Below are 26,496 nucleotides of genomic sequence, written 5' to 3' on the forward strand. Positions count from 1 at the left end.
GACCACTCATTACATGTTCAATACTATATGAAGTGCTTAAATAATTAATATATTATTTTATTAACTAGCGTAATTCTGGCAACAAAGCACGGAGTTAGGTTTCATTTTCTCTATTTTAGCAATGAAGAAGCTGAAACTAACAGAGTTTAGTAATTTTCCTGATATCACATGCTATTCAATATCCAGAGTGATTTCACTAAGTCCATGCTTTTTTTCCCTTACATTATACTAATTTATTTCATCTACATAAAAGTATTAACTAATACTAACTCAATTAGATATAATGTGTTTGTAATTTTTAAATCAATTAACCAATAAGTATATTTCCTTATACTCTCATATGTGGTAGGAGATGTAAAAAGAGTCTAAACACATGAGCCCTCCCCTCAACGAGTGCACAATCTACTGATAGAAGCAAAATGTACTATATGAAGCTATCGGATAACAAATCATTTAGATAATTGGCACCCAGGCCTATGTGAAGACATAGCAGATTAGGAAAAAGCAATGGAATATGCCAGAAACTACAAAGCTTAAATCTGTTTAAGAGACAGGAGTGAATGAGTCTGATAATAAAGTAATTAAGGAAAAAAGACAGCAGTGAGTCTAACAGCAATACAAGCTGAAAAGTAAGGTGATGTCCAGCAAGTATCAAATGGAGAAAGAGACAGTTGGTTCTGTTAACACTAGTTAGCTCACATGTGATTGGTGAATAGGGGAGTTACATCAGTACAAAGTGGAAGTTGTGATGGCTTATAGGTGTTTTGACTTAGGCAAGGGAACCAGACTAATGGGAGTAGAACTGCAATTTCCAGAAAAAAAAAAAAAGGTCTCAGCTCCACTACTGTGCAGGCAGAAGCCTTGGAGGCTCTAGTTTAAGAAAATGTTAAGAGTGTCCATGCCCAGGAACCCTTCTCCCTACCCAGAGAGGCACACCCCATCCTTGCTTAGTTCTCGGGTCCTGCCAGGCTGTACTTCTCCTCTGCCCAGAGCTACACTCCCATATGTATTGTCTCACCCTCAACAAGCCAGTATTTCTTTTTGTTTTCAGTATTTCTACTCTATTGTTTTTGTGCATTTTTAACTTTTCCCTCAGTCAGCCACCAGCCACCCTGGGCAATCTGCCTACCTACACTGTTATTTTTCAAGGTACAATTATTTTTGCTGTTGATGATGTTGTTAATTCTCTGGTTACAAAGTTGCATAACTTTTGAGGGGTCAGTTGGTCTGTATCTCCTGCTATTTCCCCCTTAAATGCAGTTATTTTTAGTGAGTGGTTTAATGAGAAACAGAACAGGAAGTTTATTCAAGAATATGGGTATGTATAGCTGATTCACTTTGATGTATAGCAGAAACTAGCACAACATTGTAAATCAACTACTCCACTAAATTTTTTTACAAAAGAATGTACATATCATAACAGAAACTTAAAGCCAGAAGCTAAACAAGAAACCAGTTTTAGTGATTAAGATATGAAGCAATGAAGCAATAGATTAAGTTCTTAACAGAAAGAATGGAGACAAGGAGATAAATATGGTAGAAATAGTAAGGTGAAAATATTCTATGATTTAATTGATTACATGTGAAAGAGATTTAAAACTAAAAGATTTCAAGAATAATGAAAGCCAACCACATAAATGAGAAACTTGAAATGAAAAAAGCACTTCATGGACAGGGAAGCCTGGCATGCTGCAGTCCATGGGGTAGCAAACAGTCAGACATGGCTGAGCGACTGAGTTGACTGAATGCCTGTTGAGTCTAAGATGGAACATATATAAAAGTTAGTCTTATACTAACAACTTAAAACATATAGATAGAAATGGTTTGGGAGTATGTGGAAATGTGAGACTGAATTTGGGCAAGAGATTAATTTTGGAGATGTGGATTTGGAAGACATTAAAGTGACAGCTAACTTAAAGAAAAGGTCATTTCTTTGAAGGTATATGTAGAGAAAAAATAGATGAGTCTTAAGGAGCAACAAGGCTTAGAGACAGGCAGAGAGGGAAATAAAGAGAAACCAAAATAAGGAACCAGAAATGAGTTGTTGGAAAAGGGGGGAGGAAATCAGCATATTTCAGGATTATAGAACCCAAAACAAGATCATATTTTAAGAGGAGGTAGCCACATGCCACTGAGGGGAGGGAGTAAGAGACCCAAGTAAAGGTTTCTGCATATAAAGTTATTCATGATTTTTGAGAGGGGGAAGTACCAGATTCCTCCTGAAACAGAAAAGCAGCCAAACTTGGTTTCTTGTCTTTAGTTCCCCAAATTTATGAGACATTCACATCTAATACTATCATTAAAAAGGCATTGTATTAATAGAAGAGGTAACATATTTTCAAATGAAATTATAAACAACTGTGATTTACTTCAAAATAGATCTGGAGTTGAGGATGGGAAGAAGAAGGTTGGGGTTAAAATATGTAGGAATGAAATGATTGGTCATGAGTTGATAATGTATAAACTGGGTGCTGTGTACACACTGTGAGTCAGTCACAGAAAAAAGTGTGGTCCCATCCCAACCCCATCACCAAGGGCCAAGTGGGGAGACTGGACTTCAACCATTACAGAATATAAGGATTCTGTAAGGCAATCCCCACCTGACTGGTGTCAGAGAGGCTGAGTGGGGAGCCTCTCTTTCATCCCTGCCAGGTGATGATGAAGCCTTCCTCTTCCTCCCCTGTGGTAACCAGCTGGGGAGCATGAACTACCCCCCAGTGCCAATGAGGCAGAACTCTCTCCCTCTAGGCTGATGTCAGAACAGACCTAGTGGAGAGCCAAGCGGTGATAAGGGCATTATCCCATGATGTCAGTGGAGGCCACAAGGTGAGCAGTAACAAGTTGCCACCATCCAGAATGGTATTTTTTTACTTCATCCTCACCATCCCAGACTTTATATGTGAAATCCCCTAAATGGAGGGTGTGAGGGGATTTTCTGTTCCTCCATCAAGAAGGGTGAGGAGGAAAATGGTATATACTTTTTAAAATGGTATATTTTTTTAAAAAATTAGGTTTAATAAGTTTCGGGACTTTTCTGGCTGTCCAGTGAAGGGAGCGCGGGTTGGATCACTGGTCGGGGAACTAAGATCCTGTATGCCCGGCACCACACGGCCAAAAAAATAAAATAAATTTAATAATTTTCTCCCATCTTAAAAAAAAAACCCACACTTAGTGAAAGTGGCTCACTCGTGTCCGACTCTTTGTGACTCCAGGGACTGTACAGTCTATGAAATTCTCCAGGCCAGAGTACTGGAACGGGTAGCCTTTCCCTTCTCCAGGGGATCTTCCCAACTGAGGGATCAAACCCAGATCTCCAGCATTGAAGGTGGATTCTTTACCAGCTGAGCCACAAAGGAAACCCTAGTGAGAAGCCTGCAATTCCACCTCCATCCAGCAGTAACAGAGGTCTCTTTCCCCACCCTGGTGTCAGGGGACAATGAGTGGGGGAAGTGCTACCCCATTCCCCTACCCCCTCCACTGGCATGTCAGAGGAGTCCTGTAAAAACAGATTTAAATAAGATGCTGAAACTCATAACATAATATCCAAAATGTCCAGGATATATCTGAAAATCACCCAATACCAAGAACCAGGAAAATTTTGACTTGAATAAGAAAAGGCAATCAATCAGACACCGACACTGAGATGACAGATGTTGGAATTATCTGACAAAGATTTTAAAGCAGTCATCACAAAAATGTCTTACTAGGCAATTTCCATCATAAAACACAAAAAATCCGATTATCAAAAAAAAAAAAAGAAAAGCTCACCTGAAGTGCTTAACAAAAAAAAAGAAGGAGATGATGGAAGTAAAAACAAAATCAATGAAATTGAAGATAGAATGATAGAAACTGCTCAATCTGAACACACAGAAAGAGGAGTGGAAACAATATGAACAGAAACTCAGAGATCTCTGAGAGCATAATGAAAGAGCTAACATACCTATTATTGGATTCCAAAATGAAGCTGAAAATTTTTCAAAGAAATAAAGGCTGAAACTTTCCCAAGTTTGTCAAAGGGCATAAACTTGCAGATTAAAAAGCTGAGTAATTGCTTCTCAGCCTTTTGGCTAAGATCAAGTGTAAAAAGCTGAGTAAGCCCTAAGCAGTATAATCAAGAGAAATCCCTGCCAAGATACAAACTCAAACTTCTGAAAACTAAAGACAAAGAAAAAACCTTAACACAGCAAGTTAAAAATGACATTTCATCTGCAAGAGAAAAACAATTCTAATAACAGCAAGTTCCTATTATAAATTACAGAGGCCATGATTTAAGCACTAAAAAAAAAAAAAAAACAAAACTGTCAAGCATAAATTATATACCTGGCAAAATTAGGCTTTACAAATAAATAGGAAATAAAGAATTTTACAAACAAAGAAAATCTAAGGGAATTTGACACTAGCCAGATCTACACTAAAAAAAAAAAAAAAAATGGCGAAAGGAAGTTTCTGAAACAGAAAAGAAATGATATAAAAAGAATTTTAAACATATACATTGCCATATGTAAAACAGATAGCTAGTAGGAATTTGCTGTATAATGTAGGGAGTTTAAACCCGGTGCTCTGTGACAACCTAGAGCGGGGGAGGTGAGAGGGAGGTTCAAGAGAGAGGGGATATATGTATACCTGTGGTTGATTCATGCTGACATATGGCAGAAACCAACACAATATTGTAAAGCAATTGTCTTCCAATTAAAAATAATTTTTAAAAAATTTTAGAAAACCAGAAGGGAAGAAAGAACAGACGATGAGTAAATAGACTTCCCTTCTCCTCTTAAGTTTTCTAAGTTACATCTGGCACTTGAAGCAAAAACATGTCTGATGTGGCTCTCAGTATTTATAGAGAGGAAATATTTAATATTTATATTTATTAATATTTAATATTATGAATGATGAAAGGTTAAAGAGGCTTAAGGGAAAGTATGCTTTCAATTTCAATCCAACTCAAACTGGTGTTGAGTAAAATCTCAACACCAGTAAACTATGATAAGTCATGTGTATTTAACTTAGAGGAACCACACAATTTTCCTACAAAGAGAGAGTATGGTTAGAAACACTAATGGATAAATCATGGTGCTTTTCAGGTCTACTATATTGCTCTACTTTTCTGTTTACTTATTCTATGAACTTTTGAGAGTTTGATATTGAAACTCCAACTAAAAATCTTAATTTATCCACTTAAAAATAGTTGCAATATACAGCAGAACTATAAAAAAATCAAAATGGAATTCTGAAAAAAGGCTACTGTATGATTCTACTCATACAACATTCTTGAAATTACAAAATTATAGAGATGGCAAACAGATTGGTGATTGCCAGGTGTTAGTGATGATAAAGTGATGGGGGAAGGAAATGGATGTTTTTATAAAGGGAGAAAGATCTCTGTGGTGACGGAAGAGTTCTTAACTGCAGTGATGATGACACAGATCTGCACATGTGATAAAAAGCAAGAAGTACACCTTGTACCAAGATCAATTCCTAGCTTTTATATTCTACTCTAGTTATATGAGATGTAACCACTGGAGAATACTTGGTGAAGGTTATAGGGGACCCCTCTGTACTATCTTTGCAACTTCTTGTAGAGCTGTAATTATTTCAAAATAAAAGGTGAACAAAAATTATTCAGCCAATCACTTACCTGGCAAGCATCTCTATTTCCTTTCAAGGAGCCAGCACATAACATTGCAGGAGTTATAGCATTATTGTAAGCTTGGGGTGCATTGCAGCTTTTAGTGTCTATAAGATCTACCTGTACTTGCCGAAGATGATTTTGACTGCTACCTAAAAGGAAAAAAATAGACTTCATATTTATATATATATATATATTCTATAAACCTGAAGAAAGTCTTTTATAATTAGTTATTGGATGAGCTGGCACATAGAATCTTAGAGATGTATTTTTTCAGATACAGTGGTATTTGGGAAATGAAGTATAACTATTTTAAATGAAGTTAGGTGCCTAGAAAAGAACCCCAAGTTGCTTAAATAATTTCTATGTCATTATTAAGCTTAGAAGTTAATTTCAGTAGGGAAAGATGGTAGTTTTATGATTCTCTGATCTTCACAATTAGGCGTAAGTATTAATGATCCCTAATCTCTTATGTGGTTAATACCCTGGCAGCTCATATAGTAAAGAATCTGCCTGCAATGTGGCAGATCCAGGTTTGATCCCTGGGTGAGGAAGATCCCCTGGAGAAGGGAATGGCAAACCACTCCACTATTCCTGCCTAGAGAATTCCATGGACAGAAGAGCATGGCAGGTTACAGTCCATGGAGTCACAAAGAGTATCAGACACAGGTAAGCAACTAACACTCCCACTTCACAATCTTATGTGGTTATTACCCTACTAAAAATTTCAGACATATTCACTCTTTCAGCCATCTTACCAAGCACCATTACTATAGTTGTAGTGATGTACTTGAAAGTAACTTAAAGCATGAAGGAATTTACATATCTTCTAAATCACTTAGTTCCCAAGTAGGACCTGATTGGCCCAGGTCCATATGACCAAACCACCAACATATTTTGGCATAATGGCATTCCACTCTTTAAATGCCTTAGCATACCAGATTAGGTTACTATGATTTGACTTTCTCCTCAGATGCTCACCATCATTTTGCAGTGCTCCAAATCCTGTCACAAACATCTCATCACCAGGGCGGAACTCGTGGGATGCATCGGGGAGACAAATTTTGTGTACTGCATTTGTGTAAGGAACAGGCCTGGAAAGCTCTAAGACTGAAATATCATAGTCATGCGATGGATATTTGTATTTTTCATGCACAATTATCCTCCGGAGGGATTGTTTCATTTTTGGAGGATATATTGTGACTCCAAAAGAAGCAGTCCACCTGGCTGGGTCCTTATACCTGAGGATAAAGTATGAGGAACAAATCCCACTTTACTAATATAACTATTTATATTAAATAATTTAGCACACACTTGTCAAAGTAAGTTTTCCCTTTAAAATTATAGTTTCTATGCATAGACACAAATGCTTTCCAATCTAAGGGTCAGGGGTCATATAAGGTGGAAAGGTCACTGTGTCAGGTTTCTTAGGGTTTCCCAGGTGACTCAGTGGTCAGGTTTCTTAGGGTTTCCCAGGTGACTCAGTGGTAGAGGCCACTTGCCAATGCAGGGAGACACAGGAGATGCAGGTTCAGTCCCTTGGTCAGGAAGATTCCCTGGAGAGGGAAATGGCAACCCATTCCAGTATTCTTGCCTGGAGAATCCTAAGGACAGAGGATCCTGGAGGACTAAAGTCCACAGGGTTGCAAAGACTTGGACATGATTGAGCAACTGAGCAAACATACATGTTTTCTTGGGATGTGCACTTCATTCTGCATACTGAGTCACCTACTCCAGATCCTAGGGCCTTTTGATATTTCTGGGCATCAGTGACTCCAAGGGACATATGGAAAGCATATCTTGTACAGAATGAAAGAACTATATGCAGTTGTGTGCACCATATTGCCTATCCACAAATTTCTCTGAAAATCAAAACTGCTACACAATAGTTTAACAGAGCATTACTTATCCTGTATACCTCCGGCATTTTGTGATGGGTTAGAAGATTGAAGCAAAATTCCTTGAAATATAACTGATCAATCTATTCAGTTGTATCAATATAATTTGTTACTACCAAATTTCTTCATATTTAATTTTTTCTTAGAATTTCTCCATCAGGATCAAAACTACAATTCACTTAGCATCTATCTCTGGTAGATATGTAGAATCTACGTGAGAAACGGCTCTTGATTTTCACACCAAGCTCAATGTCCAGAGATAATTCTCAAAGTCCTGCTTCCTTTGATAAATTACTGTGTAATTGTCAATGGATAATTTATCTACATGTTCTTTGATACCATTTCCATTTCTAGACTATAAAACCTCTTACTAACATTTATGTGTTTCCTACTCTCTTGTGTCTGACTCTTTGTGACCCCATGGACCATACAGTCCATGGAATACATCAGGCCAGAATACTGGAGTGGGTAACCTTTCCTTTCTCCAGGGGATCTTCCCAACCCAGGGACTGAACCCAACTCTCCCTCACTGCAAGCTGATTCTTTTCCAACTAAGCCACCAGGGAAGCCCTATGTGATAAAACATGCATATACATACATATGTATGTATATAATCTTTAATTTATATTAAACTCACCTCTCATGAGGCATTTCCATCCTACTAAGCACAATGCACTTTGCTTACCCTTAGTCATTCTCATGGAGAAGGAAATAGAAACCCACTCCAGTATTCTTGCCTGGGGAATCTCATGGATAGAGGACCCTGGGAGGGCTAGAGTCCATGGGGTCACAAGAGTCAGACAGGATTTAGCGACTAAACCACCACCACCATCCAATCATTTTCAAGGTTCAATACTTACTTTCTGAAGCAGTGGGCAGCACTCACAAGCCATGTGTCATTAATTAAAGTTGCTCCACAGCGATGGATCCCATCCCATTGCAGACTACTTTGCCATGGCCATTCACCCTCTTGTACCTCTGTTCCACCAACTATCCTGAGACTCTGTCCTGAGGTTTTGTTCCTTCGTGTCCCACAACCTGCAGAAGAGAGGATGCATTTGTTAGCAATTGTTTTTATGTATCAAACTGTGTTGTGCATGCTCAGTCGTGTCCTACTCTTTGCAACCCCATGGGCTGTAGCCCACCAGGCTCCTCTGTCCATGGGGTTTCTCAGGCAAGAATACAGGAGTGGGTTGCCATTTCCTTCTCCAGAGGATCTTCCTGACATGGGAATCAAATCCAAGTCTCCTGAATCTCCTGCATTGGCAGGCGGGTTCTTTATCCCTAAGGCAACTGTGAAGCCTGTATATGTATATACATATGTATATATTTATCTCTATATACAACAGATTAATATATATTAGTACATATATTATTATATGTATATATATCTAATATTAGTAGTAGAATATTGTTTATAACAAGAGTTTCTCAATCTTGGCATTATTGACATTTTCAGATGGATAATTCTTTGTTGTGGGGGTCCGTCTTGTGCATCACAGGATGTGTAAAAGGATCCCTGGCCTATACATATTAGATACCAGCAGCATCCCTGCCCCCCAACCATCATGATAACCCAAATGCCACAATAGGACATAGTCACTTGGGGGAGTCAAAATTGCCCTTGTTTGAGAACTGCTGCTGCTGCTGCTTCTAAGTCGCTTCAGTTGTGTCTGACTCTCTGCGACCCCCTGGACAGCAGCCCACCGGGCTCCTCTGTCCACGGGATTCTCTAGGCAAGAATACTGAAGTGGGTTGCCATTTTCATCTCCACGTTTGAGAACTACTGTCTTGTAATTCTGTGTTCGTGTGTTAGTCTCATATATCTAGTCTCATTGAAGTGTAAGCTGCTTTAAGCAAGGATTAAATCATCAGTTTTATGTCCCTATTGACTAACACAGCACTAGTACATAGCTAGTTCCCAGTAAATACTAGTAGTGAAAAGATATGCCATGTAATGGGATTATTCTTTGGTTTTACATTTAGTTAAGCCTGTGAATTAACCAGCATTCTGAGCTGGTGAGTAGTGCATTTCCTTTCATCTTTTAATATAAAGGTATTGTGTAATTCTGTTAAATATCAAATATATTCTCTAAATCATGGTAGGGTATTCTGCCTTAGGAGGAAGAAACACTGTGCCTTGAGTCAGTACCTTTAAAATACCTTTAAAATATCATTTGGGCCTTCAGTAATTTCATCCACCTATATACCAGTCCCATCACTTCAGTTCAATTCAGTCGCTAGTCATGTCCAACTCTTTGCAATCCCATGGACTGAAGCATGCTAGGCCTCCCTGTCCATCACCAACTCCCGGAGTTTACCCAAACTCATGTCCAACAAGTCAGTGATGCCATCCAACCATATATTCTTCTGTCGACCCCTTCCCCTCCCTCCTTCAATCTTTCCCAGCATTAGGGTCTTTTCAAATGAGTCATCTCTTTCCATCAGGTGGCCAAAGTATTGGAGTTTCAGCTTCAACGTCAGTCCTTCCAATGAACATTCAGGACTGATTTCCTTTAGGATGGACTGGTTGGATCTCCTTGCAGTCCAAGAGACTCTCAAGATTCCTCTCCAATACCACTGTTCAAAGCATCAATTCTTCAGTGCTCAGCTTTCTTTATAGTCCAACTCTCACGTCCATACAAGACTACTGGAAAAACCATAACCTCGACTAGATGGACCTTTGTTGGCAAAGTAATGTCTCTGCTTTTTAATATGCTGTCTAGGTGGGTCATAACTTTCCTTCCAAGGAGTAAGCATCTTTTAATTTCATGGCTGCAGTCATCATCTACAGTGATTTTGGAGCCCAAAAAAATAAAGTCTGCCACTGTTTTCCCATCTATTTGCCATGAAGTGATGGGACCAGATGCCGTGATCTTCGTTTTCTGAATGCTGAGCTTTAAGCCAACTTTTTCTTTCTCCTCTTTCACTTTCATCAAGAGCCTCTTTAGTTCTTCTTTGCTTTCTGTCAGAAGGGTGGTGTACCTGCATATCTGAGGTTATTGATATTTCTTCCAGATATCTTGATTCCAGCTTGTGCTTCATCCAGCCCAATGTTTCTCACGTTGTACTCTACATATAAGTTAAATAAGCAGGGTGACAATATATGGTCTTGATGTACTCCTTTTCCTATTTGGAATCAGTCTGTTGTTCCATGTCCAGTTCTAACTGTTGCTTCCTGACTGGCATACAGATTTCTCAAGAGACAGGTCAGGTGGTCTGATGTTCCCATTTCTTTCAGAATTTTCCACAGTTTATGGTGATCCACACAGTCAAAGGCTTTGGCATAGTCAATAAACAGAAACAGATGTTTTTCTGAAACTCTCTTGCTTTTTTGATGATCTAGTGGATGTTGGCAATTTGATCTCTGGTTCCTCTGCCTTTTCTAAAACCGGCTAGCTTGAACATCTGGAAGTTCATGGTTCATGTATTGTTGAAGCCTGACTTGGAGAACCCCAGTCCCATAATTGTCAGCAATTCTTATAATATGAGATTAATAACATCAAGACTTTATTTAGTGTGGAGTAGCACTAAGTTTCTGCCTTTAGCTGAAAAATATCAATATACAAATTACTTTTATACAATCTTTAGAAAATTTTCATGAGGATATATTGTAGATATCTGCAATCAGAATGTTAAGAAATATTTTTGCTTTTTCTTTAACAACTGTACCACTCACTTCTACTACAAATCTGCCACAGGCCCCATACATCCATTTCAAAACCCTCCCAGTTTTTATCCTTTTTCAATAAAAGGTAAGATAAACCTTACCTTCAGAGGTAAGATAAATACCATGAGATGTGCACAAATCGAACTTTATTCTGACCCCATAATACTGATAAAATAAACTTAAATAATCTAAAGTTAACTTTTTTCATTCAGGTAATGCAATTTTAATAAGTGTGTTAAACTTACAATTGTTCAGGAAGTTGTCTGTTTCTGTCTTGTTGATTTCTGAAACACACAGAAATGGTCAATAGAACAGGGTCTGCACATGAGAATTTCATAATGCCTCTGAGTACCTAAAATACTAAAGGTTGCTCAATTCCATTAAAAGATAGTATCTGTATGATGTAAAACTTTCAAAAAGCAACACAGTTTATCATAGACATAGTATATTCATTTTCTTGGGGAGAAGGGAGATTTGAACAGTTTCTTAAACTTTAGTGTGGCTAAAAGTCACCTAAAGAGCATCTTTATACTGTAAATTCCTTTTCCTTTTCCCGGTAATTCTGAGTTTGTCCTGAATCCCAGGAATCTGAGTTTTATAGCAGGAAATAGGATGCAGCTAGTCCATAGCTTTTAGGGGGAAATCCTATTCTAAATCGCAGTATTGATTCCCCAAATGCAATCATATTTTTATTGACCATTATTTTTGTATTATTTGTTTTACCAAACTCATTAGCATAGTTCCATCTGTACAACATACCCTAGTGCATGTTCATAAATTAGTTCTCACTCCCACTGAAAACCAATGCTGTCCATTTCTTGGTCTTCTTTTTGCTAAAGTTTTAGGAAGACAATTTGCCCTCAAATTGTCATTCAACTCTAGCCAGGGGCTCCTTAGCTCAACAATCAGGCCATAATCTTATCCAAATGCTAAACCAACCAATAGTTACATAAAATTCTCAATACTCAAATTTCCTGATTCAGTAGATTTCTAATGAATGAACCTATTTTTCTTTGAACATGGCAAGATAGGATTTCTAAATGTAAAAAAAAAAAAATAATAATGTTAATTTCTTTAGTATTTAACAGTTTTGATTCACAAAAAATCTATTTTCTAGAACGACTTTTCTGACTTTATTCTGGCTACATTTGGGGAAAATGAAAAAATGATGAAGAAGTGGCCATTTATTCTCAGTAAATATTTAAAAACACCACCACAAGTCTCCCTATTTCAATATTCTATTCTTTATTTCAAGCTTTTCCTAGAGAAAATCTGGGCTTTGCATGTTGATACTATTAAAAAAATAAATAAAAGACTCAAAATGGAGTCATTGTGCTAAGTCCCACATCAGTAAGCCAAACTTAACATCTAGCCTAATTGCAGTTTCAACCTATTTCAGGAAGGCGACCTTTAATCAGTGAACCTGGAATTACCTAGTCAGCGCTAGTGAAGTAATCTGTCTGCTGACCCCCATTGTTTCCCAAATGAAGTTGCCCTTTCCTGACACAATCCACTTTGCCAGAAAACTTCTTTGTCTTGTCTCCTTCTGGCCATAAAAGTCTTCTATTTTGTACAGCTCCTCAGAGTTCCCATCTGTCCACTAAGGCAGAGTGCTGCCCAATCCATGAATCATTAAATAAAGTCAATTAGATCTTTAAATTTACTTTGTTGAATTTCTTTCTTTCTTTCTTTCTTTTTATGTACCACCAACAGAGTTGACTTCATGGATGCATGATTTATGTATCTGCACCAAGTCCTATACTCAGCATGACCTTGCACTTGGTTTAATGCTCACTGTGTTGAAATTCGTAATAATTGTATCTCATAATTTGTGTTTGGAAGTGAAGTTTGACAGGATAATTGAGTATGGCATGAGCAGAGGAGATATATGCCACGTGTACATGGATTCATGCTACCCCTTTTGAATGTGTTATTCATGATATTCTTTGAAATAAGAATTCCAATGGCCCCACAATGTTCAGCAAACTCAAAATGAGTACAAGATAGTGTGTGATGTCTACCGCTATATAAACAGAGGTTACTGACAGCCCCAGGAAGCCAAGTTTTCTGTTTGAACCAGAACTTGCTTAGAACACTAAAGAAGTAATGGCATTCAAATAAACATAAATGACTAAGGGACCTACCATACCCTTTCTTCTGCCCATTACTTCTTTGTATTAGCCAAAAGCTTTAACTGAAAATAATGATATAGAAGGATGTTTTGGTCCTTCCTCACATAAGCTGAAGGTAGAGAGCACTGGTAAAATGTGCCTGTATCTAGAAGGGAAATAAACAATGTTGAGCTAGACCTCTCTAGTGTTTCTTTTGATCTGGTAACCAAGATGTATGCATGGATAAGCTATGAAATACAGTTGCATAGTTTTCATGATTCCAAATAAAAATTAAATGCTTTTATATTTGCATTTGAAATTGACATTTCACAATATAAAGGTGAACAGCAAATCTCATGCTACTAATTTAAAATTTTGACTTTTTCACTTACTGCTGCTGCTGATGCTAAGTTGCTTCAGTCGTGTCTGACTCTTTGCGACCCCATAGACGGCAGCCCACCAGCTCCCCCATCCCTGGAATTCTCCAGGCAAGAACACTGGAGTGGGTTGCCATTTCCTTCTCCAATGCATGAAAGTGAAAAGTGAAAGTGAAATCGCTCAGTCGTTTCCGACTCTTCACGACCCCATGGACTGCAGGCTCCTCCATCCATGGGATTTCCCAGGCAAGAGTACTGGAGTGGGTTGCCATTTCCTTCTCCACTTTTTCATTTAGACTATCATTAATTAATAAATAAAAATACCATGACAAATCAAGAAAAATCATGAAAGAAAAATCATATATCTTACTACCTTTAACAGCACTGTCTAATTGCTTTTTCGGAGTCTCAGACTTTCACTTCTCACTGGCCCCACAAATTACATACTAATAGCTGGCCATGACTAGTGGGCTGCCGTTTCTAAGCAAGTAGAGGGACTAACCACCAGGTTTGGTCTCTAGTTACATCTGTCAGTGTTTATATTAGGACTTTTATTCCTTCTTTCTACTTGTGCTTTATTCTGTAGTTTCTAGTGCTGCCATATCCAATACTTTATTCACCAGCCACATGTGCCTAGTAAGCGCTTGAAATGTGGCCAAACTGACGTGCATTATAAATATAAACTATACAATCAATTTCAAATCTCATGAAAAATATTTACATGGACTATTTGTCAATATGAATTACATTGTGAATACAATGTATTATAAATTGCATTATTTCAACTAGTAGACAGTTAAATGAACTACTCATTGAAATAGTACTACTTTGGATATATTGGGTTAAATGCATAAATTAATTAAACACATTTCACATGTTTACTTTTACTTTTTTAATGTGGCTACCAGAAACTTTAAGAATATACATGTGGCTGGTACACAGTTTCTAGAAACTAACACTGTTCTATAGCATATGACTGAGCTTTTAACCAATTTTATATTTCTCCTGAGGGTCTTGTATGTTTTTCACTTTCTAGTTATGAGGGCCTATCACAGTTTATCTTGTTCCCTTGCCCTGACAAAAACAAAAAATTTAGATTTTTCAAGTTAGTTATAAAATATACCAAAAATAATTTTTGCCAAAAGATACATGATATACATTTCATCAGAAAAGGGCCTAAGAGAAGAAGCTAATAAGGTTTATTAATGACATTTGAATGAAAATAGGTAGATAGCATGAATCTTTCACAAAATCTAAAAATCAGTAGCATATAAGCCATTACACTCAGAACATAAAAAGTAAGCAACAGGAAGAGGGATAAATACACAGAGCCACTTTTTCCATTCATCATTGGATTCTATAGCTAAAGTATAAGGCCCAATATAGAAAAAGAATCCTGTCTCACAAGAAAATGACAGACTTGCAGGGGAGATGTAAGTTAAAGTAGTATTAAAATTTTAAAAACTTCATTTGGATAAATTTAGTCCCAAAGAAGTATTCTGTTGGTGGCAAGACCCCATAATGAAAAACATCCAAAAACTTTTAAAGATTAGTGCCCAAAACCAGTTATTCTATGTAAGAGAATTGAATTAGAAGAAATAAACTTACTTTTAATTTCAACTGATTCAGGATCTAATTTAGGGGGTCCTACAGCATCTTGCAGCTTTTCATGTAGGACATGTTGTATTATTTTATTGATGGTTTCAGGGTCCTCAGTAGAAGGAAATCTAAAAATCAGCAGCATATGAGCCAACACTCCATGTTCCTCTTTACTGTTGACCAAAAAAAGAAAAAAGAAAAAAGAGAGAGAAATACAGTTTTAAAAGGTTAATATACAAATAAGATTTATGGCAATATCATACTCTATTTTTTCTTTATAACTCATTTGAAACACAAACACACACAAAAAAATATGTAAATGCAATTTTAAAAGATCTAATTTGTTTTCTTCTATATTCCTGATGCTGGGAAAGACAGAGGGCAGGAGGAGAAAGGGGTGACAGAGGATGAGATGGTTGGATGGCATCATGGCTCAGCAGACATGAGTCTAAGCAAACTGTAGGAGATAGTGAAGGACAGGAAAGCCTGGCATGCTACAGTCCATGGAGTCACAAAGAGTCAGATATGATTTAGGAACTGAACAACAACAACAATATTCCTATTGTTTGCCACATTCAAAACTCTCATCTCAGCCTTTCTGACAGTCAACTAGTAGCCTATGATCTTCCTTACCACCATAGGTTCTAGTTAAATACTTGGGTTATTAACATCAAAAGACAATTTTCTTGTCAACCATTCAAAATTATCAAATAGGATTAATTAAATCCAGTGATTTCTCCTAAGTAATCTTCAGGTTCTTCTAAACAACTGCTAATCCTGAAAACATTAGAAAGTTTGACCAAGTTGTCTTGACTTCATGTGATTTTATTTCCACAACAAAGTGTTAATGAGCCTTAGCATTATTTGAATGAATTACCACTTTGGAACCACGCTTGACTACTCTTTCTCATTCTCAGTCTATACTCTACCCCTTCTTTCACAATCACAACCAGTTCCCTTTCAGTCTGGGTGCAATAGGCTGCCACTGTGCTGGGCCCTGAGGAGGGTGAGTCCAAGTGCATGGGCGCTCTAAGAGCCATCTCCTAGATAGATACAATTTTGTAGCTCTCAGCACTTGCGGCTGCTGCTGCTAAGTCGCTTCTCACCAGGCTCCCCCGTCCCTGGGATTCTCCAGGCAAGAACACTGGAGTGGGTTGCCATTTCCTTCTCCAATGCATGAAAGTGAAAAGTGAAAGTGAAGTCGCTCAGTCGTGTCCGACTCTTCACAACCACATGGACTGCAGCCTACCACGCTCCTCCGTCCATGGGATTTCCCAGCAAGAGTACTGGAGTGGGTTGCCATTTTTGTCTCCACTCAGCACTTGACTCCTGTTCATTTTCAGAGTTAGATGTTTTGGAGGCTTGTCTCTAGGTACAGGTCTTAAAAGCTGAGGTGCCTCAAAGACAGAAATATAGATCAATGGAACAGAATAGAAAGCCCAGAGATAAATCCACGAACCTATGGACACCTTATCTTTGACAAAGGAGGCAAGGATATTCAATGGAAAAAAGACAACCTCTTTAACAAGTGGTGCTGGGAAAACTGGTCAACCACTTGTAAAAGAATGAAACTAGAACACTTTCTAACATCATACAGAAAAATAAACTCAAAATGGATTAAAGATCTAAATGTCAGACCAGAAACTATCAAACTCCTAGAGGAGAACATAGGCAAAACACTCTCCGACATAAATCACAGCAAGATCCTTTATGACCCACCTCCCAGAATATTGGAAATAAAAGCAAAAATAAACAAATGGGATCTAATGAAACTTAAAAGCTTTTGCACTACAAAGGAAACTATAAGTAAGGTGAAAAGACAGCCCTCAGATTGGGAGAAAATAATAGCAAATGAAGAAACAGACAAAGGATTAATCTCAAAAATATACAAGCAACTCCTGCAGCTCAATTCCAGAAAAATAAATGACCCAATCAAAAAATGGGCCAAAGAACTAAACAGACATTTCTCCAAAGAAGACATACAGATGGCTAACAAACACATGAAAAGATGCTCAACATCACTCATTATCAGAGAAATGCAAATCAAAACCACAGTGAGGTACCATTACACGCCAGTCAGGATGGCTGCTATCCAAAAGTCTACAAGCAATAAATGCTGGAGAGGGTGTGGAGAAAAGGGAACCCTCTTACACTGTTGGTGGGAATGCAAACTAGTACAGCCACTATGGAAAACAGTGTGGAGATTCCTTAAAAAACTGGAAATAGAACTGCCATATGACCCAGCAATACCACTTCTGGGCATACACACTGAGGAAACCAGATCTGAAAGAGACACGTGCACCCCAATGTTCATCGCAGCACTGTTTATAATAGCCAGGACATGGAAGCAACCTAGATGCCCATCAGCAGATGAATGGATAAGGAAGCTGTGGTACATATACACCATGGAATATTACTCAGCCATCAAAAAGAATTCATTTGAATCAGTCCTAATGAGATGGATGAAACTGGAACCCATTATACAGAGTGAAGTAAGCCAGAAAGATAAAGAATATTACAGCATACTAACACATATATATGGAATTTAGAAAGATGGTAATGATAACCCTATATGCAAAACAGAAAAAGAGACACAGAAGTACAGAACAGACTTTTGAACTCTGTGGGAGAAGGTGAGGGTGGGATGTTTCAAAGGAACAGCATGTATACTATCTATGGTGAAACAGATCACCAGCCCAGGTGGGATGCATGAGACAAGTGCACCGGCCTGGTGCACTGGGAAGACCCAGAGGAATCGGGTGGAGAGGGAGGTGGGAGGGGGGATCGGGATGGGGAATACGTGTAAATCTATGGCTGATTCATATCAATGTGTGACAAAACCCACTGAAATGTTGTGAAGTAATTAGCCTCCAACTAATAAAAAAATTAAAAAAAAAAAAAGTTGAGGTACCTGATTTGGGGTTCAAACTTTTCACTCATCAGGGAGAATCTCTGGGTTTGAGATTTTTTCCTGGTGTGGCAGAAAAGGATTTATTGCAGGATTGTGTCCCAGCCTCTCCAACCTGCTTCAATGTGACTTTCTTCTCATTTGCCCAATGTGCAGTAGTTACTCAGTCAACCTTTGGGGTTTTTTGCTTTTTTTTTTAAGAGAAAATTGTTTCTTCTGTATCTGTAGATTCAGTGAGTCCATGGGAGGAGGTGATTTTTTCTTCCTGCTTCACCATCTTAAACCAGAACCCCAAAGAATCTTACTTCTCACCTGTATGCTGCATCAACTCCTGTGCTCCTAAATTGTAGATAGGAATACCAACTAGACTCTCATTTTTGCAAGGCGGTTTATCTGTTATAAATTTGATTATCCATCCTCTCTGATGCAGCATTTCTACTTTTAGAAGTTTAATCTTCAAAATACACTCTTTCAGTGCAAGGAGATATGTATACATACAGCATCTTAACTTTATCTTTAAATCAAAAAATATTGTTAACAACCCAAGGGTCCATCAAAAAGGCAATGGCTAAATCAATCTTGACATACACTTGTAGTGAAAAACTATATAGCCAGCTAAATATATATGCAGTCGTTGGGAAAATATTAAAAATAAATTACTAATAAGATGTGTTGGATGGCTGTGTGCTGGCCAAAGCAGTCCTTCCTCCTACTGGGGCTCTTGGCATCTCTGTGACCAGCGAGCTGGACATCTTCATGGGGAACATGACCCTCATCAATGAGGATGTGTATCACCTCTGGCTGGATGATGATTTGGTGAGTACTTGGTGGCCCTGAGGGTGTGCTTGCTGGGGGATCCTGAAGCAGCCTGGCACCACAGCAGCGATGCTTCAGAGCGACACCATGGACCACTATGGTAATTTCCATGTGCTTGAGCACCTGCTCCATGCACCACCAAAACTGCAGCACCAGCTCATCTTCCAGATCCTGCCCTCTCAACAGGCACTGTTCATCTAGAGGGACTCTGCCGCTGATCAGGCCTTCGTGCGGGAGGCGCTGGGCAAGAATCTGTCCAAGGGCACCAAGAAAGACCTGGATGACATAGGAACCAAAACCGGCATCACCCTCAAGAGCTACTGGAGGCAGTCTGACAACTTTAAGCGAGTCTTAAAGGTGGTAGAGGAAATGAAGGACTCCCTGGTCGACAACACCCAGCAGCACTTCCTCCTGTTCGAGCGACTGGCCAGGGACTATGCAGCCATTGTCTTCTTCGCCAACAATCGTTTTGAGACAGAGAAGGAAAAAACTGCAGTCTCTGAGCTTCTGGGATTTTGCCTTCTGTACTGAGTTCATGAGGGTCCCAAACTGGACCCTCAGAGTTGCAGACTCCTAGGTGGATGACATGGATGCTAACTTTGAGGAGGAGAGTCTCCAGGACTTGAAGGAGATCAAACTACCCTCTGGGGAAAGTTCCGTGTCTTCTCGAAGATGGAAGCCAGGTCCTGGGGGCTGAAGAATGTGGCCTCCAAGCTGACCCACAATAAGGATGTCCTAGACCTATTTATGGGCCTTGTGGAGAAGTTCATGGAACCCTGTGGCCCAGACCACTGACCGCTGAATGATTAGCCCCCTGGGAGGGCTACATGGATACCCTCCCACCCTCCTTGGCTGCCTCCTGTGTCTCTATCATGACTGAGGCCCCCGCCACACACTGACAATAAAGTGGCCATGACTTTGAAAAAAAAAAAAAAGATGTGTTATTTCTGAGCATGAAACTATTAAAGAGGGGACTTTTGCTTTCTGTTTTTTGTAGTATTATGTTATTTGAATTTTACACAATTTCGTATTGCTTTTGTAATCTGGAAAAATAGAGCTTTAAAGGGATCATTGTTGTATATCTCATCCCCCTTTTCATTGCCACAGCACCCCATACATCCATTATTTACTCTTTTCTTCTTTCCCATAAACTATTCATCTACTGGCTGGCTGATAGACACAAAAACAAAACCTCCCACTACCCCAGCTATATGATTTACCTCACACCTTCATATCACAGAAAACCTTCTTGAATGGGTAAATTACATTCTACCTCACATTTACTTCACTACAGTCTACTTCCTCCCCTTCTGTTCAACTGAGTCATTTCTCTACTTGAACACTAATGACTTCCTCCTTGACATTTCCCATGGATTCTTTCTAGTCATATTACTTGGTCTCTCAGGAATCTTGTCAATGTTGACCACTCCCTCACCAAAACTTCCTGTTACTAGTTTCAGTGGTGCCTCTCTCGATTCTTTGCTTTGCCTGCTCCTTTCCTGTCTATTTCCTAGTTTGCTATTTTTCTTCTGTTTCCTTAAATATGTCATTCCTCAAGTTTTCTTCACCATCCTTTTTTTCTTGCATTACCCCTTTTTTGAGAAATTCTGTTGACACCCACACTTTCTAATACTCTGAGCTGATGTTGAGCAAATTTATGTCTTCAACTCAGTTTCCATTTCCTCCCTTATGTCAGACTCATATTTCAGGCTCATAGGATCACTTAGTATCTCAAATCAATATCTCTAAGGCTGACTTTATCTTTCCAACAAATTTGCACATCTTCATATTATGATAATAGAAGAAAGAATAATGAATAGCAAGATTTCTGGGATGAAGGGGTAAATAAATTAGAAAGTGATTCAGAAGATAGAATTGGTTGTTGTTTTTCAGTTGCTCAGTCACGTCTGACTCTTTGCAACCCCATGGACTGCATCATGCCTGGCTTCCCTGTCCTTCACCAACTCTCAAAGTTTGTTCAAACTTATGTCCATTGAGTTGGTGATGCTATCCAACCATCTCATCCTCTGTCATCCCCTTCTCCTCCTGCCTTCAATCCTGCCCAGCATCAGAGTCTTTTCCAGTGAGTTGGCTCTTCGCATCAAGTGGCCAAAGTATTGGAGCTTTGGCTTCAGTATCAGTCTTTCCACTGAATAATCAGGGTTGATTTCCTTTAGGATTGGCTGATTTGATCTCCTTGCTGTCCAAAGGGAATCTCAAGATTCTTCTCTACCGCCACAGTTCAAAGGCATCAATTCTTCAGCACTCAACCTTTTTTATTGTCCAGCTGTCACATCCATAATGACTACTGGAAAAACCATAACATTGACTATATGGACTTTTGTAGGAAAAGTAAGGTCTCTTCTTTTTAATACACTGTCTAGGTTTGTCTTTGCTTTAGTTGCAAGGAGCAATAGTTCTTCTCCAGTAGCATATTGGACACCTACTGACCTGAGGGCTTCATCTTTCACTGTCATGTCTTTTTGCCTTTTCATATTGTTCATGGGGTTCTTGAGGCAAAAATGCTGATGTGGTTTGCCATTCCCTTCTCCAGTAGGCCACATTTTATCAGAACTCTCCACCATGACCCATCTCTCTTGGGTGGCCCTACACATCATGACTCATGGTTTCATTGAGTTAGGCAAGGTTGTGATCCATGATTGAGGTCTTCATTCTGTCTTCCCTCTGATGGACAAGATGCTTGTGCAAGCTTCCTGATGGGAGGGATTGGCTGTGGGGAAAACTGGGTCTTGTTCTGGTGGGCAAGGCTATGCTCAGTAAGCCTTTAATCCAAATTTCTGCTGATGGTTGAGGCTGTGTAATGTCAGAAATGAAATTGAAAGAAGCTTACACCTTGGAAGAAAAGCTATGACAAACCTAGACAGCATATTAAAAAGCAAAGATATTACCTTGCCGACAAAATTCTGTAAGGTCAAAGCTATGGTTTTCCCAGTAATCATGTATAGATATGAGAATTGGACAATAGAGAATACTGAACATCAAAGAATTGACGCTTTTGAACTGCGGTGTTGGAGAAGACTCTTGAGAGTCCCTTGGACTGCAAAGAGATCTAACCAGTCCATCCTAAAGGAAATCAGTCCTGAATATTCATTGGAAGGACTGATTCTGAAGCTGAAACTCCAATCCTTTGGTCACCTGACACAAAGAGCTGATTCCTTGGAAAAGACCCTGATACTGGGAAAGATTGAAGGTAGGAGGAGACGTGGACAACAGAGGATGAGATGGTTGGATGGCATCACCAACTCGATGGATGTGAATTTGAGCAAGCTCCAGGAGTGGGTGAAGGACAGGGAAGCCAGGTGTGCTGCAGTCTATGGGGACACAAAGAGTTGAACACAACTGAGCGACTGAACTGAACTGTACAGAATGGCAGTAAGGGTGACCTCCTTCAAAATGACTTTTGCCAGCATGCCAGGCCTCCCAGAACTGTTGTAGTCAGTTCCCTGGCCCCACGACAGGCCACTGTTGACCCACACCTTCCCTGCAGACTCCCAAGCACACACAGGCAAGTCTGACTCATTCTTTTATGGTGTCACTGCTCCTTTCTCCTGGGTCCTGGTGCACACAAGGTTTTATTTGTGTTCTCCAAGAGTCTCTGTTTCCCTAGTCCTGTAGAATTGGTAGAACTTAGTTGTTTACGAAGTTCAAGGGGCCCAGGAAAGGGAGGAGCATGGATGACTTCCAGGTTTCTTATTAGCATAATTAGGTTTTCTTGAGTTTGAGAATTTTCTGTGAAACACCCACATGGAAGTGTGCATGGGCAAGCATATAGTTCTAGAACCAGGACAAAAATTTAGACTGGAAATAGAAACTTGGATTTCCATAGCATAGAAAACCATGATGTGGGTGAATGAAGTCCCCTTGAAAGACTGAAAATTTGCTAACTGGAGAAGCAGATACATATCCAAGAAAAAGTAATATTTTGAACATCAAAGAGTATGGAATTTTCAAGAGAAAGTGGGCAACTAAGTAACAGGCTGATGAGCAACTGGGAGCTTTTTTCATCGAAAAAATGCTGGAAATAGCAGCTGTTTTCTTCTGGAAATTACAAATAATTTGTATAAAGATAATACATTATTTTAAGATCCTCATATAGTATTTTGCTTTAAGTGTTATGCCTTGGATTCTATTTACTGATGGATGATGAAATTGAAGAAAGTGGAGAAAACTACTAGACTATTCACGTATGACCTAAATCAAATCTCTTATGACTATACAGCAGAAGTGAGAGATATATTTAAGGGACTAGATCTGATAGACAGAGTGCCTGATTAACTATGGAGGGAGGTTCTTCACATTATACAGGAGACAGGAATCAAGATCTTCCCCAAGAAAAAGAAATGCAAAAAGCAAAATGGCTGTCTGAGGAGGCCTTACAAAGAGCTGTGAAAAGAAGGGAAGTGAAAAGCAAAGGAGAAAAAGAAAGATATTCCCATTTGAATGCAGAGTTCCAAAGAATAGCACAGAGAGATAAGAAAGCATTCCTCAGCCATCAGTGCAAAGAAATAGAGGAAAACAATAGAATGGGAAAGACTAGAGACCTCTTCAAGAAAATTAGAGATACCAAGGGAACATTTCATGCAAAGATGGGCTCAATAAAGGACAGAAATGGTATGGACCTAACAGAACCAGAAGATATTAAGAAGGGGTGGCAAGAATACACAGAAGAACTGTACAAAAAAGATCTTCATGACCCAGATAATCATGATGATGTGATCACTCACTTACAGCCAGACATCCTGGAATGTGAAGTCAAGTGGGCTTTAGGAAGCATCACTATGAACAAAGCTAGTGGAGGTGATGAAATTCCAGTTGAGTTATTTCAAATCCTGAAAGATGATGCTGTGAAAGTGCTGCACTCAATATGCCAGCAAATTTGGAAAACTCAGCAGTGGCCAAGGGACTGGAAAAGGTCAGTTATCATTCCAATCCCAAAGAAAGGCGATGCCAAAGAATGCTCAAACTACCGCACAATTGCACTCATCTCACACAGTAGTAAAGTGATGCTTAAAATTCTCCAAGCCAGGCTTCAGCAATACGTGGACTGTGAACTTACAGATGTTCAAGCTGGTTTCAGAAAAGGCAGAGGAACCAGAGATCAAATTGCCAATATCTGCTGGATCATCAAAAAAGCAAAAAAGTTTCAGAAAACATCTATTTCTGCTTTATTGACTATGCCAAAGCCTTTGACTGTGTGGATCACAATAAACTGTGGAAAATTCTGAAGGAGACGGGAATACCAGACCACCTGACCTGCCTCCTGAGAAACCTATATGCAGGTCAGGAAGCAACAGTTAGAACTGGACATGGAAAAACAGACTGGTTCCAAATAGGAAAAGGAGTATGTCAAGGCTGTATATTGTCACCTTGCTAATTTAACTTATATGCAGAGTACATCATGAGAAACGGTGAGCTGGAGGAAGCACAAGCTGGAATTAAGATTGCTGGGAGAAATATCAATAACCTCAGATATGCAGATGATACCACCCTTATGGCAGAAAGTGAAGAAGAACTAAAGAGCCTCTTGATGAACGTGAAAGAGGAGAGTGAAAAAGTTGGCTTAAAGCTCAACATTCAGAAAACGAAGATCATATCATCTGGTCCCATCACTTCATGGCAAATGGATGGAGAAACTGTGGAAACAGTGGCTGACTTTATTTTTCTGGGCTCCCAAATCACTGCAGATGGTGACTGCAGCCATGAAATTAAAAGACGCTTATTCCTTGCAAGGAAAGTTATGACCAACCTAGATAGCATATTAAAAAGCAGAGACATTACTTTGCCAACAAATTTCCACCTAGTCGGTTTTTCCAGTGGTCATGTATGGATGTGAGTTGGACTGTGAAGAAAGCTGGGTGCCGAAGAATTGATGCTTTGAACTGTGGTGTTGGAGAAGACTCTTAAGAGTCCCCTGGACTGCAAGGAGATCCAACCAGTCCATCCTAAAGGAGATCAGTCCTGGGTATTCATTGGAAGGCCTGATGTTGAAGCTGAAACTCCAATACTTTGGCCACCTGGTGTGAAAAGCTGAGTCATTGGAAAAGACCCTGATGCTGGGAAAGATTGAGGGCGGGAGGAAAAGGGGATGACAGAGGATGAGATGGTTGGATGGCATCACGCAGTCAATGGACATGGGTTTGGGTGAATCCAGGAGTTGGTGATGGACAGGGAGACCTGGTGTGCTGTGGTATATGGGGTCACAAGGAGTTGGATATGACTGAGTGACTGAACTGAACTGAACTGATGAACAGATCTGAGATCTTAAATCTTATAGCAAAAAAAAAAAAAAAGAAAAAGATGAGTGAAATGAAAGAAAGGAGAGAAAAATGGTAGGAAGGAGAATCAAGAAGAGAAAAAAAACCCTCATCTACTACACTATTTTACATAGGACACTTATTTGTTATTAAACCAAGAGGTGTGGCTTAGGTCCCTATTTGTTCTAACTAGTTTCCAAAAAACAAACAAGTCAAAAAACCCAATTCTATAATATAGCCACCGATAACACTTAGAATCTGTCTGCAGTGCAGGAGACCTGGGTTTGATCCCTGGTTTGGGAAGATCCCCTGGAGACAGGAAAGGCTACCCACTCCAGTATTCTGGCCTGGAGAATTCCATGAACTGTACAATCCATGGCGTTGCTGAGTCAGACACGACTGAGAGACTTTCACTTTTATTTTTCCCTCAAAATCATCTTGCAAATTCTTTCTTTTGGATTTAAAGAATAAGTAAGGTACATTGTAACCCACAACTTAACACAGAAGAGATACAAAATTAATCTGTTAAATTATATCACATATGAACAATTCAAACTATTTATTACTGACCAGGCTAACAGCTTTAGCTTCAAATTATAATCAGAAGTCAGTATTTTAGATCTACATACCTGAACTTGATAATGTGAGACTTGACAAATTTTCCCCTCAATGAAGATTTATGAAATGCATTTTTCACCTGTTCCAAAAATATTCAAAATATGTCAGCAAGGATAATTTTCTAAAATTCTGCAAGTTGATTCAAAGCTCAAAACATTTTTTAAAAACTTAAAAGCAAAACACATTGACTGACATTTCACAATTGCTGAACTTGAGGAGTCTCTTTTTGTACTCTGTTCAGTGATTTCAGCTGGACTCTGCCTTAGGAATTATATGAGCTGGGGAACCATAGGAGGGGGGCTAGGAGTAATGTCTGCTGTGTTACACTCGGAAAGAGATAAAAGAGAGTAAACAGACTGGGTTCTGAAAAGTAAGAGAAGTATTCACTATGAGATGGAGACTTTTACTGTAGGTACACCAAGGAAATGAAAAGAACTCTGGCAGGTGGTAGGTCATAAATTCAGTCCATGGTCACACCATCCTGAACATGCTGGGTCTCATCTGATCTCAGAAGCAGAGTCAGGCTTGGTTAGTACTTGGAAGAGATAATGAATGTGAGAATGAATGCATAATGGTGTCACATGGTTCTCAAACCTGG

The 26,496-nt window shown here is 39.1% G+C and overlaps 1 protein-coding gene and 1 pseudogene across 1 annotated transcript in view; one reads left to right on the forward strand and one right to left on the reverse strand.

The window, feature by feature from the left end:
- The window catches only part of LOC122428473 (transmembrane protease serine 11E-like), a 117,258-nt gene that overhangs the window by 3,038 nt on the left and 87,724 nt on the right, over positions 1-26,496 (reverse strand). Inside the window, exons 6-11 of the mRNA XM_043448517.1 lie at positions 25,910-25,977; positions 15,291-15,454; positions 11,440-11,478; positions 8,385-8,562; positions 6,608-6,867; positions 5,636-5,778 (exon numbers count right to left, since the gene is read on the reverse strand). Of these exons, the coding sequence (XP_043304452.1) occupies positions 5,636-5,778; positions 6,608-6,867; positions 8,385-8,562; positions 11,440-11,478; positions 15,291-15,454; positions 25,910-25,977 (852 nt within the window). The remainder of the gene's footprint in view (positions 1-5,635; positions 5,779-6,607; positions 6,868-8,384; positions 8,563-11,439; positions 11,479-15,290; positions 15,455-25,909; positions 25,978-26,496) is intronic.
- On the forward strand, positions 18,338-19,815 carry LOC122427979 (annotated as a pseudogene).

This window comes from Cervus canadensis, chromosome 26 (genome assembly GCF_019320065.1).
Source record: "Cervus canadensis isolate Bull #8, Minnesota chromosome 26, ASM1932006v1, whole genome shotgun sequence".
Taxonomy (NCBI): domain Eukaryota; kingdom Metazoa; phylum Chordata; class Mammalia; order Artiodactyla; family Cervidae; genus Cervus; species Cervus canadensis.